Source organism: Typopeltis vanoorti, chromosome 10 (assembly GCF_054136105.1).
Source record: "Typopeltis vanoorti isolate ZY-2024b chromosome 10, IOZ_Tvanoo_1.0, whole genome shotgun sequence".
Classification (NCBI taxonomy): domain Eukaryota; kingdom Metazoa; phylum Arthropoda; class Arachnida; order Uropygi; family Thelyphonidae; genus Typopeltis; species Typopeltis vanoorti.
Window position 1 is genome coordinate 19831946 of NC_143558.1, and position 14862 is coordinate 19846807.

Consider the following 14862-nt stretch of genomic DNA (forward strand, 5'->3'; position numbering starts at 1 on the left):
TAAGATATATGATTTTGGGATACTAAGGCAATTAATATGAAGTTATTAGTCCTATATACAAGTAGCCTAATCATAAGATACTTCGTGCACAGACTCTGTTTGCTTACACTTGGATAAAGAATTAAACATCAGTATATATTCTTTTCATATTTAATTTATAAACAAGTGAAAAAACTTTCAAAAACTAGCTCTAATCCAGAGCATTTCAATAATAAGGTGTTACACCTTTTCACTACTTGTATGTGGGGAAATATGACTTCAGCATTACTTCAACTGTGGTATCTCTTCTGGGTCTGGCCCCCACCAATGACACCTCAATAAAGGTTGAAACCAGTCTGGATAGTGGCCCTCCCATAATGTATAGCATTATACACACCCAAAAGAATGCTTGCTTTGCATTATGGGATACTAAGTTAATTAATGTGAAGTCATTAGTCTCTATAAACAAGTAGCCTAGTCATAAAGATAAACACATGCCAACTTTATTTGCTTACACTTAGATGAAACATTAAACAAGAATATAATTTCTTGGCATCTTTAACTTAATTTAAATTAAACTGAGCTGTTTTCATATGCAGATGATTGACTAAATAACTGCTAGGAAAATACCAGGAATGTGGTTGGACACCTTTGAATGTATCTTTAATGGCAAATCTCTAGAACAAGTAGCATATTTTTGCTATTTGTATCCAATAAATAATGGAATAAGCAGAGCTGATCTTGTTGGGAGCTAGTTGAATAAATCAATGTGGAATAACAGAAACTAGCTAAAAACTGAAACTGAGAGTTGGTTTATGGTTGATTAGAAACCAGATATCATACCACAGATCTTGAGCGTCCTGAAAAAATTCTGGGAGTGAACAGATTACCATCCATGTTAGAATCATATTGAAAATGAAGATATTAGAAAGAAACGTGACATCATTAGCATTTAAAAATTTGTGAACAGAGCTAATGAAGTGGTATAGTTATGTAAATAGAATTGGAGGGGAAAAGTAGAACAATTGATTGTTGGAAAGTACTGTCTGACCACAGATGCCAGATCCCTGGCTGGCAGATTGCCAAAAAGAGTCAATTCATGTTGAAGGAGAGAAAGGAATAAGGTGATGTAGGAATTCATCACCAACATGTGAAATCACATGCCTTATACGTAAAATTTTCCAACTGTTGTACAAGCAAAATAGTTCCCACTTTAAAAGCTAGAATTTTCATAAAAGAAAAGCTACTTTTCCATCATATAATAATAAACGCTCATCCAACTAAATGGATATGCCTTCTTCTGCCATGCACAGAAGTGTTGAAGAGTAATACCTTAAATTATCCAAATGTATGATTTGGCAGCATTGAAAACCTGACAAATAGCATTAATTTAAAGGCTTTAAAAACAATTTTAAAGGCAAATTGTTGATAGGAAGCTAGTAGTATTTTAAACTTAGTTACCTACTATCATGATATTGTGTACATCTCTTGAAAGTACCTATCAGGAGTTGATGATAATATCTTTACCGTTCCTTGATATTTACATTTTTTTTTTTTTTACTGATTCACCATTCAACTCATTCACCATTCTGTCTAAAAAAAAAAAAATCCAGTACTCACACCCTTTCTACAGTTTCCTTGATATTTATCTCTTGATATATAGATGTATGCATAACAGATGTTATTATGATAAGCATTACTAGTTGCATTTTTTTAATAACATCCACATCAAAAAATTACCATAATTGCTTTAACCACCGAGCTGAGCATGGTAGATGAACTATATGAGTCATCCTTATACTACTTATTGTTATTGATTACATAACAAATTATCATGTCATGTCATGAGTAGTAGGGTGGATAAAGAATGCCTGAATTTGACATTTTTAGTCTTTATAATTGCATTTTATGTTGAACAAATAAAAGAAATGTGGCTTAAAAATGTATTTCTTGATAATCATTTGGCTAATTTTACATTAATCAGTTTGAATTTAAATTCCTTGTTGTTTCACTGTCCTACAATTATTCTGATTTTTTTTCTTTTTTTAATATTGTGTAGGTGAAAATATATTTTATATTAACTTTCATCCATTTTTGTACATTTCAGATACCTGAGTTCAGTTACTTGTGGAGAAAATGCTGGACATCTTTTAAGACTAGCAGATCAGGTTAGTTAAATTTTGGGCTGTTGGAAAACTGATAAATGATATATGTAAGATGTGATATCAGCCTAGTTAAATGTAAGAAGTTCATTTTTTTCTTTTAATTTCTCACTTGTGGAGTAAATATAAATTAAAGATTAATATGTAATATATCAGAAACAAAATTTTATTATTATTATTGCAAGGAAACCTCCATGTAGTTTGAAGATTCATCACAGAAGAACCACCCTGTCCACACAGAATTTATCATACTTCTTGAATCTGTTAAAGCAACCCATTCAACTCATTCACCATTCTGTCTAAAAAAAAAAAAAAAAATCCAGTACTCACACCCTTTTTACAGTTTTCATCTATGAGCCTTGTTCTACCACTTCTAGCCTGAAAGTACTGAAATATTTCCTCTGCATCAATCATATAAAACTTTTTTTAGTAACTTGAATGTTTCTATTATATCCCCTCTTTTCTACCTATCAACCAACTTTTGCAGCTCACAAACCCACAATCTTTCATCATAGGTAGCATTCCATAGATCACTCACCATCTTGGTCACTTCAATTGCTTCTAGATCCATCTCCAAGAAACCCAAGTGACCAGACCTGAGCACAGTAATCTAAATGTGGGCATATCAACACTTTATAAAGAGGAATGATAACTTCCTTACTTTTCTGATCATTCTTAATAATTAAATAATCCTATGAGCTACCTTGGAAACCTTTAAGATATGCTCTCTAAACTTCATCTCCCTATCCACCAACATCCCAAAATCCATGTCTTCATCAATTTCCAGGCATATGGTTCCATCAAAGCAGCACACAGTTTGTAATCATCCTAAAATGCCTAACTTCACACTTTTTCACAAATAAGCTGCTATCTATCATCTTTTACCCATAGTCAATCTATTTAAATAATGCTCCAAGCAGGCACGCTCTCTACACTGAGTTAGCTTTGCATTAGAAATACTCCTAATGTATTTACATATTCAGCATGATAACGATTTACATATTCAGGATAACGAAGTATCATGTGATATCAACATCATGTGCAGCTACTATAAATGGGCACACCTATCCTCTGTACATAATCAGTAAATGTGCCAGTAATTTGGAGGTGGGGGGAGATGATGATGTAAGCCAATTTGACTGCAGGCAAATAGTTGGGGCCTGAAGGGTAGGTGCCGGTATTTCGGAAACAGCCACACTTGTTCGTTGCCCCCCATACTACTGTATCAAAGGTGTACCAGGACTGGATTAACCATTAACAGACATCCAGCAGAAGGCTTACATGACTGGTATCTCAGCAACGATATGCAGCAGTCACACAGCTCACCCACAGTACAACAGTGAGGCAAATCAACTCATTTCCACATATACCATGCACTGTACCTTGCTTCGCTTAGGGTTCCACAGTTGGAGACCAACAAGGGTGGGTACCCACCAAGGGTACTACACCAACCAATTCCGAAAACTACTCCCTCTTATTTCTGATTCTTCTAGCATTACTATATATAAACTGTTTCCTCATTTACCCAACTACTTTTGTGTCTTATTTGACTGGTCTATTTGATTTTTGTTACCTGAGAGATAAGATTCTGCATTTTTGATGTAAAAAATTTCGGAAGTTGTTCCATTTAATAGAATTTGCCCTTTACCTCCATCATACAAATCTTTTATAATATTTATTATTTTGTCAGGGAACCCATAAATTTTCAGGATTTTTCCATAGACATTCTCCGTCTATGCTGTTGAAAGCTTTGGCAAAATCAATAAAATTTGGATACATAGTTGAATTTAGTTCGACACTCTGTTCAATTATGTTTCTGAGAATAAAAATTTGATTCAATGTGCTTCTTCCATTTCTAAAGCCTGCTTGTTCTCTTCTCAGAATTTTCTCAGTGATATTTTTTATTCTATTTATTATGATTCTAGTGAAGATCTTTGATGGTACTGACAATATACTGATTCCTCTCCAATTGGTGCATTCTGTAAGATCACCTTTTTTTTTTTTGGATTTTGACTATTTGTGATTCTTTCCAGGTACTTGGAACTTTCTCAGATGCCCATATGAAATCGAACAGTTTATACAGTTGCTGATGTTTTTAGGTCAGCTTTGAGCAGTTCAGCACGAATGTTATCATTTCTACTTGCTTTTCTCTTCTTTTGGATCGTGATTGCTTTCATGATTTCTTGCATTGTGATCTCTCCCATGTTGCATGAAATTCGAATTGATTTGGTATCGCTTTGAAAGGGATTCAATATATGGATTTATAGAGTCGTGTTTAATATTTAATAATTCTTCAAAGTACTCTTTCCATTTTTGTTGGACTTCTTGCTCTTGAGTTAGTAGTTGACCATTTTTATCTTTAACTCCACATTCATTCATCTTAGGTTCCTCCAAATTGCCTTATAATTTTTATAAACTTCTCCAAGATTTCCAGTATCAGTCGCCCTCCCAGCATCCTCAGCCAACAACTGATAGTAGTTTCTCTTGTCATTTCTGGTGGAGCTCTTTACCATCTTATGTACTTCGTGGTATTGCTTTTGATATTCTCTATGTAATCTTTCTGATTTATTTATTTTCTCTTTTATCTTCTTCCTTCAATTAGTTTTAATGTATATCTTGTAATCCATTCTTTGTGTGACTTCCCACTTTCCACTCATAAAATATCTTCTGCAGTTTTATTGAAGACTTCTTTACACTTTTCCCAATTGGCTTCAATCTTATTTTCCTCATCATTTTCATTTGATTCTTACAAACTGAGAATCTATTCTTCAGTTCATTGGTAAATTTCTCTTTTTTATTTTCCTTCAGTTTATCAATGTTATATTTAATTTTCTTAGTTTGGAATTTCTTGCTAGTTTTAATTTAACTGCTGTGGTTATCAGAAAATGGTCTGAAGCTACATCAGTTTCTCTCTTAACCCTTACATCTTGTAATGTCCTCTTGAAAGTGTTACATATAGCAATGCGATCGATCTCTTTTTTTGTTTTTCCATCGGGGGGGGGGGGGAATCTATGTTAATTTGTGAATTTCCTTATGTTTGAAGATACTACCTCCTATGATGAGGTTATTTAATTCATAGAAGGATGTAAAAAGTTCTCTATTTTGTTCACCACTCGCTTCATTTCTTATAGCACGTTTATATTCTGTCTTTCTTTTCCCTACTTTAGCATTCATGTCTCCCATCAAAATTAACAAGTCATATTTAGGAACTTTGTCAATCACTTTTTGGAGTTGATTATAGAATTGTGCGTTCTCCATTTTTTCAGCATCATTTGTGGGTGCATAGCTTCTGTGATGGTCAATTTCATAAACCTGGAAAAGAATCTAGCTTTAATTATTTGATTGTTTATTGGGGTCCATTCCATCAGACTTTTCCTTGCTTTCTCACTTACAATCACTGCGACTCCTTTCTCATGTCTTTCATCATCTCCTGAATACAGTATGCAGTATTTGTCGGTTGTTCTCATCTCACCAAAACCTGTCCATCTTGTTTCAGCAATTCCTAAGATATCAATACTGTATTTACTCATCTCGTTGACTATCTGTCTAGTTTGTCATGCCTACGTTATTCATGATGTTCTCAAAAAAAACCCCACACACATCCTTGATATTAAAAAAAAAAAAAAAAAAAAAAAAGAAAGAAAGCAGACACTGGAACCACAGTCCCCAATAGGATCTAGAACAAAGAATACTTCATCTCACATAGCTTAATTAGAACAGCAGTCAGGCTTTCTCTGTGCTGGCTTCACTTACTAGACATTGTGGCACCTGCAGATGAAGGTTGGAGAGCAGAGCCACTACTAATTTGTCCGACCAGGCCAGTAAATACTTTTAAACTTGTATTTTCAATAATTTTTATTTATATCTGGGTATTTGAATTTTGTCTGTTTATATTCATTTTGCAAAATAATTTTGTAGGCAATTATGGTAGACATTAAAAAAATTATTTTTGAATCAGTGAACAATATTTGACAAGGCTTATATTTTGGCATGCTTGCAGCAAAGAACATTAGGGCAAGGTGAATTGCATTTTTAAAATCCACATGTTTTGGTCTTAGATGCAAAATCCTTATTGACTAGTATTATTTATTAATCTTTTGTAGTTATGCTATATAAAAGTATGTATGTAGTTGAAGGTGTTAAGAACATCTGCATCTAATGATATTTACTACAGGTGGACTTATCACCTTCTTTAATGGCTCGTATAATTTTGGAACAGCATTACAGTAAACTAGCAGAAGATGGAGAAAGTGGTATGTATAGATGTATATATCAGTGTAACTTAGAAAATTACCTCTGTATTTTTTAATAAAATAACAGTCAATATGTGTATAAGTCACTTAATAAGAAATACAGTCATACCCCGACTTACACGAATCTGGAGTTACGCTGTTTCTTATATGTACGTATTCCTGTCCCGCCTCACCACCTCATCAGTGCCGGAAAGATACTATCGTATCTTTCCAGCACCGGCCGCATTCGTCAGTGTCACACATGCTGTGAACAAGCACTGATGTGTTTCGCGCGGTCTCCATTCATACACGATTTTTATAGTCTACAAAACTTGTGATTGTTTAATGTTCTTGATAAAAATTTTATCACATAAAAAATAATAGTGTCGTCCAAAAGAAGCAAGTCCGATTCTTCTACAGAACAATCATAAAAGATAAAGAAAGAATTCTTGCTGCTGTGAAAAATACCCAATCATTGAATTCAAGCATAATTCGTGAACGTCATGGAATTATTGGTGCAAAATTAACAGAAGGTCTCAGCTTAATTAAGAAAGGTTTACAGATTTTGGAGGACATAGATTCTAACGAGGAACGAATTATAGCCACGAGGCAAGGAATAAAAAAATCATTAGCTTGCTATGAAGAAATTTTGCGTGACAAGAAAAAGACATTATGCCATCAGATGAATCCATTAGATTTTATGAAACCATCAACATCGAAATAACTTTCTTTTTTTTTATGTACAAAAAACTACAATTATGATTATATTTCTTAAAAAATATAGGTGTTTTTGTAAACCTTCGGTCCCAATTAACTAATATTTTGTATGTTTGCATATATATATATATATATATATTACATGTAAAATTATACCCCGAGTTACGCGAATTCGACTTACGCACTTTTTGTTGGTCCCACCTACCACGTAACTTCGGGGTATGACTGTACTTGAAATTGTTTCTTTAACATGATGTAGTTAGTTGGTGACTAAATATTTTTTGTCTTGCATGCCATTCAGTTGAAGATTGGATTTTCAGTTTGTGTTGTACTCCCCCCCCCCCCTGAAATAGTGGCCCACAAAACCACTAAATAAAAAAAAAACACTTATGAAAAAAATGTTATTATAATAAGAAAATGAAAACAGTTAATTACAAGATACATTACAGAAATAGCTAAAAAAATTGAAATCCAAATTACAAAGCTATAGCATCAGAACTGTGTTTAAACTAAATCAGAATCCGAGATCATTCCTTCAACTCACCAGTACTCATTTGAATTCTCTTACTCATCCAGGAGTAGAAAGAATCTGTTTTCTATCTGATAGAAAACAGATTATCATATTTATATATATGTGCTATGGAAGCACAGATATATAAAACTACTTATGTAAAGTCAGGAAGCATAACAAGATGACATACTATAATAATGAACTACTGAAAAGTTCCAACTTTAAGTCCGATGTAGCATAATATTTTTGACTCAGTATTATGAATGGTAGAAGTTTCTTCACGAACTCCATTTGTAAATTTTGAATTTCTCTCCATTTTGTTTCACTTGTGCTGAAATTTTCAAGGGGACCTTAAATGATAAGAAATAACTTTGTTCCAAATTTGACCTGAATGATGTAACTTGTGGGTGGGTCCACAGACCATTTACAATCCTCTTCATTTTTGTCCAATTGGTCCAGAGTTTTAAGTCAACCAGAACCATAGTCAAAGATAACTGTATCTCAACTTTGAGCTCTGGTCAAAATTAGTGTGGTAATGCAACCTGTAGAGGTGTCCACAAAGGAAGCTCCATCTCCATCTTTTTCATTTCAGTCTGATTAGACTGTGAATTTCTCAGCAGACCTTTTGCAATATAAGAAACAGTAACATCCCAAATTTGTCAATCTGTTGAGCAGTTTGGCCTGTAAAGATGTCTGCAGAGTATGAAATAGAGGAGCTTTTTTTTTTCTTCTTCTTTTTTATTCATTGAACTTAATTTAATGCATCAAATTTGTCAAGCTGTGTGACTTCTGTTGAAATATTGCCTCCATAGCACCATTGGAAGAACTGCAGAACATTGTGCCCTTTGATTCAGAAAAACCTGGGTTTGATTCTCATTGTGATGAGAGGAATCTCGTATATGAGCTTTTTCAATTGAAGGTGAGTTAGCCGATCTCATAGGGAGGTAGCAGAGTTTTCCCTCCTGGAAACTTAGGTTTTTCATCTCGCATACAGGAAAATAGGCCATGAAAACATGTGCCATTAATGGACAAAAAAATACCATTGTTGGTGGTGATGGGCAGTAGATGTTGTTGATGGTAGGAGTGTCGTGTGTAGTTGGAGAATTAAGTAGTAGAGGGAGATGGTGAGGTGTGTGTGAAGTAGAGTGCCCTCTCACTATGAGTTTTTGGAGGTGTCATGTAATAATAATAAATAATATTGATGTTTCATCAGGTCAGATTAAGCCCCTTGTGATTCTTGTAATTCTCATTATAGCATTATGAGAGTTGTAAGAGTCACTGTTATGATTCTTGATAGAATAAGTAAGGCTAGAGAGAGAAGTGGTAGAAGTCATTTAAATAAATTTATATGGAACAAGAGAAAAATCAAATACAAGATAGTGCCCAAACCCATGTTAACTTGTGAACCTTAGTTACATTATACATAAACAGTCAATCAAAGACCAGAGGTCATTAACAGAGTGCTGAGAAAAATTAGGACAGTAAACAGATAGCATGAGTGACAGAATCATATTAAAAATTAAGACATCAGAAAAGAACTTGACATTATTAATATTGAAGAATATATATAAGAGCAGATCAAATTTAAGATAGTATGGCCACTTTAAACACAGTAGGACATGTAAAAATTAGCAAATCAAGTATTTGAAGCAAGAGCCTCAAACAGCTCAGGCATTCGATTATAGGGCAATTTTATTGGAAAGATCAAAATTCAAAAAAAATCTTTATTAGATCTTTTCATATGAAGGTGTCAGCTGTGAGAATATGGAGGTTTCTCCCTGTGAAAAAATTTTTCATCTCACAAAACAGAAAACAAACTGACCAGATAATACAATTAAGATTTAGCTGACTATATAAATAGAGTTAACCTTATTATTATTACATGACACTTCCAGGGAGTCCAAAGACTCATCGAGGGAGGGCACCTTCTCTACTACTCCCTGTCTCCACCAACTATAACGAACCACAACTACACCAATGCCATCTACTGCCGACCACCACCACTAGTATTTTCACAAACATCCATGCCCACGTCGGGATTCGAACCCACAGCCTTTTGGTGGAGAGTGGATACGCTAATCACTTGGCCAATCAGGCTGGCTTAATTATCTTGGCATTCATTAGTTTTCTGTAAAGCCAAGTTAGTTATGTTAACTGTTTAGCATAACACATTTAGGGGAAGATGGATTATTTGAAGTAAAAATGACAGTAAGAAGATCCAGAGAAAAAAAACCAAGGTATAAGATTAGTGTAGTCAGGAGTACTTAGTCAAAACATATAAACTTATATCAGACCTAGCAAATAATAGACAAGTTTAGAGGTAAGAAATTAATAGGGAACTCTGTATGAAATATTGTATTGTGTGTATTTTGCGAACATTTATTCAAGTGCAATACACATTGCTTTATTTATAATATACACTGCTTTGAAAGAAGTCAACGACACCTACATGGCAGGGTGCATCATTCCGTGTAATGAGTCACATGTTTGTAGCCGGTATAAATTGCAGGAATATGATGCTTCCAAGTCAGTGTAACTGTCTCCAAGTGAAATGGCTGAAAGACGGGAAGTGACGGAGTTTGAAAGAGGCGTTGTGATAGGAACCACATTGCAGGCCTATCTGTTTAGCAAATTGGGCCATCCCAGGTCGACAATCAGTAATACCATACTGAGATGGAAATGCAGGGAGTCAACTGTAAGTACTGGCAGCAGTGGATGAATGACTACATTTGCCGAATGTGACCATGGGGTGCTATAAAGGATAATATGTAACGACCACCATTAGTCGGCTCACACATCGAATGTGAATTTCTGGACATCGACTTGCACAAAAGCATTCAGAACCAAGGCTGGCAACATAGGTTTCCATGATAGGATTGCAATATGTAAGCCCCACATTACCCGAACCAACATGCAGTGTCATCTTCAGTGGTGCAAAGAGCGGTGTACAGTGGGATGTAGGAGTTTGAAAAATTGTGTTATTTAGTGATGAGTAGATGGGAAGGTGTGACAGATGCCCAGTGAATGTCACTTAGAGTATGTAACCCCAACTATGAAATTTGGAGGTGGCGGCTTTGTTTGGTTTGGCTTCAAACTTCTGTTTGTGGTGCCACGAACATTGAACTCTGAGAGGTATCTGAACATTCTGGACAATGGAGTGCTTCCTACTTTGTGCCATTTCTATAGAACTGACTACTGTCTCTCTCAGTAAGACAGTCCACTGTGTCATAAGGCTGCTGTTGTAATTGCATGGTTTGTGAACATGAATGTAACTACACTTCACTGGCCTCCATAGAGCCCTGATCTCACCCCTATCGAAAACCTGTGGGACGAACTGGAGAGTCGGGTGAAATCAAGGGACATCTGCCTCACAAGCATGCTGGACCGCATTACATGCCAACAGGAAGAATGGTCCAAAATTCATATTGATGACTATTGTACACTTGTGGAAAGTATGTCCATTAAGATTGCTGCATTCATCGTATTAGGACTTTTTTTTGAGATGATATGCAGCGGTACAGTGTACCAGCACCAATTATATATATATATATATATAATTGGTGAATTGTTGAGGGTGTGCTTAAGGGTGAAAGCTGTATAACTGAGAGGAGACCTCCACATAGCCTTTAAAGGAATGCGGAGAACCAACCAGGGCTCCTGACCTAATGTCCAATCCTCGCCCTCTCGTGGTGCACCCTGTTGGGTATCTAACTGGATACTGAACGAACAAGGATGGGCTGGCAATTTAGGATTTAGCCGACCAAATTGTATTCTTATTGGCTTAAACCAGTATACCAAATGATGGTACAACATGACAAAATTTCATGCTGGCTTGAGCGTCACTTGGTTAAACAAGGCCCCCGTTGTTTTCGCCAAGGAACCAGGGCAAACAGCGAAAAGTCAGCTACTGGAACAAATTTCAAAGCACACCCCCAACTCAACATCACCAGAGTTAAAGATCAGTACTATCAACATAAGAAGCCTGAATGGCAAAGAAATGGAGCTAGCTGAAGAATTAGATAAGTACCAGATCAACATAATAGGGGTGACTGAAACAAAAAAGACAAAAACTGGTGAGATCTTTCTGAGCAATAAATACAAAATGGTATATTCAGGTAATAACAATCAAAGTATTCAACACAAAATACGAGGCTATTCTTCTTGAATGGCAGGAAGTCTCAAGTAGAGTGATGTGGGCAAACATCAGAATGGGGAAATTGGACAATGAGACTTATTTGTGCTTATGATCCTACAGAAGGTTCTACTAAAGTAGAAGTGGAAGAATTTTTTGATGCTTTAGAGAACGCAACTGACATAATGAAAAAGGAAAAGTTGGTCCTTGTTGGGGATCTAAATAGCAGAGTAGGAGATGATTGTCAGACATACAAAAATATTTTGGGAAAATTTGGAGAAAAGAGCAAAGCTAATAATAATGGCAAATACCTGTTGGATTTCTGCTCAGGACATGGACTGGTTATTACTAACAGCATGTTCCAACATAAAACTGTGCACAAGTTCACATGGAGAGAAGAAGCAAGGAATAAGAAAAGTCTCATTGACTATGTTATTGTTGATAGTGATGTTTTCTCCCTGGTACAGGACACCAGAGTGTTCAGAGGATTTGAAATTGGAAGTGATCACTATTTAGTCTTGAGCAGGATAAAATTGAATTTCATATTGAAAAGAATAACATGTAAGAAAGTTTTAAAGTGAATAAAAGTTGAGCGGCTCTCAGATGTGAACTGTAGACTAAAATACACAAAGATTATTGAAGAAAAATGAAAGAATTTGAGAACATGAACCAAACCTTGGAGATTCAGTGGCAAACCTTGAAGAAAATCCTGATTGATTCAGCCAGAGAGGCATATGGTGAGGTTGTTTGCAAGGATAGAAAAATCAGAACTCCATGGTGGATACAGGAAGCTAAAGAGGCAGTGAAGGAAAAGAAGAAATCATATCAAAAGTTCCTGGCAAATAAGTCAGCTTTTGCTCTTAGAGAATACAGAGACAAATGTAAGAAAGCTAAACACTGTGTAAAACTAGCTAAACAAAAGTCATGAGAGGACTGTGGCAAGAACATAGAAAATAAATATCAAGAAGGTGGCAAAATATTCTGGAGGTTGTTGAAGAAGCTTAGAAATGGAGAAAAGACTGTAAAAGGAGTTACAGATGATAAAGGTGACATGAAAAATGGAGAAAAAGATATCCTTGAAGTATGGAGTAATTATTTCGAAAAATTGCTAAATGAAACAAGCAGTGATGAAAGTACAGTAGTAAAAAACTGACCAGGCAATACAGTCAGGAATACATATCCATAATTGAAGTAGAAAAAGCCATCAAAAGTCTGAAATATAGAAAGGCAGCAGGAGTAGATGATATTCGACCAGAAATGCTGAAGTATGGAGATATAAAAGTCTTACAGTGGCTGCACTGCACAGTTCAGAGGGCCTGGACAGAGGGATGAATTCCAGATGATTGGAGTAGAGTTCTCATAGTACCCATATATAAAAGGGAAAATAAAACTGAATGTGGGAATTACAGAGGTATTTCTGTACTGAGTGTTCCTGGTAACATATATACAAGTGTACTTGAGAAATGGTTGAGAAGAATTGTGGAAGAAAAGCTTGGTGAAGAAGAAGCTGGATTCAGGCCAAATAGAGGCTGTCAGGATCAGATTTTCACTTTACAACAGATAGCTGAGAAATCATAGGAATATAACAAAAGATCTCTATTTAAGTTTTGTCGATCTGGAAAAGGCATATGACAAGGTGCCAAGAGAGAAGTTATTCAGTACTCTACAGTTATATGGTGTCAAGGGGCGTTATATCAAGCAATACTTAGTCTTTATTTGAGTTGCAAGTCAGCAGTTAGAATTGAAGGAAGTACAGGAAGATGGTTTAATGTTAAATCTGGTGTGAGACAAGGATGTACATTATCCCCTTTGTTATTCATTATTTATATGGATCACATTATGAAGGAAAGTGGTATTGAACATGATATCAGAATTGGAGATGTTAATGTATGTTCTTTGCCTTATGTGGATGATGCTATACTTCTAAATAAATCCGCTACAAGTTTGCAAGATTCCCTGATTAAATTGAATAACTGTTGTAATAGATATTTTATGAAGGTCAGCAATAAAAAGACAATGACAATGAAAATAGGTAGAATCGTTGAAAATGTGAACTTTGTTGTGAATGGAGAACCTGTGGAACAAGTAAAACATTTCAGCTACTTAGGCACGATTTTTAGTGAAGATGGTAAATTAACTATGGAAGTAGACAACAGAATCAGGAAAGCTGGTACAATAGGAAGTCAATTGAATAAATTTATATGGAATAAGAGAGAAATTAGTCGGAACACTAAATTAGCTGTATACAAGACCAGTTTTAGCTGTATTCAAACCAATTTTAACTTATGGATCTGAGAGCTGGGTCAGAAGTAAAACACTTGACCAAAGACTAGAGACCGCAGATATGAGAGTCCTGAGAAAGATTAGAGGCATGAACAGATGGCATCAATTGCAATATCATATTAAAAATGAGGATATTAGGAAAGAACTAGACAGTGTCAGCATCCAGGAATGCATTAGCAGAGCTAATCTCAGGTGGTATGGTCACTCAAACAGAATGGGCTAGGGAAGATTAGCAAATCAAGTGTTCTCTGCCATGTTGACAGGAAAACGACCCAGAGGAATACCAAGATATAGGTGAATTGATATGGTACAAAGTGCCTTAGATGTTAGAAATATAAGATCTGATTATGTTGGAGTCTTGACAAGTAACAGACTGATTTGGAGGAAAACTGTAGATAGGAAGTTAGTAATGATGTAAATTTTTCATGTAGTACTATTATATCCTGTACACCCTTTGAGGGTACATGTCAGGAATTTGATGATGGTGAATTGTTGAAATGGAAGTGTCCAAGAATTGATGTACTTTATAATATGTTACTTGATTCTGTTGCTTACAGTTGTTTATATCACAGAAGAGTGATTTCAAACCTTAAAAATAAAATTTCTTTAGGTGAAGAAGATTTTAGGTTCACAGTACAGGAAAATGCTAAAGAAAAGTGTGAATAATATATTGAGCTATAAGAAGTTATTTACCTCTAGATAAAGGCATAATTTGACAGTGATATCGCAAGCATAGAGGTGAATAACCTGTATGTGACTGACAAACTGTATAACATCATGTAGTGTCTGTTTGATTATCATGGGAATGCTAAAAAGTGACAGTGGAGAACAGATAGCATAGAGAGA

The 14862-nt window shown here is 35.2% G+C and overlaps 1 protein-coding gene across 2 annotated transcripts in view; it reads left to right on the top strand.

Moving 5' to 3' along the window:
* The window catches only part of LOC150102209 (CDAN1-interacting nuclease 1), a 108380-nt gene that overhangs the window by 23336 nt on the left and 70182 nt on the right, over positions 1–14862 (top strand). For both annotated transcript variants that reach the window (XM_090399474.1, XM_090399475.1), the window contains exons 4-5: positions 2087–2147; positions 6316–6394. In XM_090399474.1, the coding sequence (XP_090255600.1) occupies positions 2087–2147; positions 6316–6394 (140 nt within the window). The remainder of the gene's footprint in view (positions 1–2086; positions 2148–6315; positions 6395–14862) is intronic.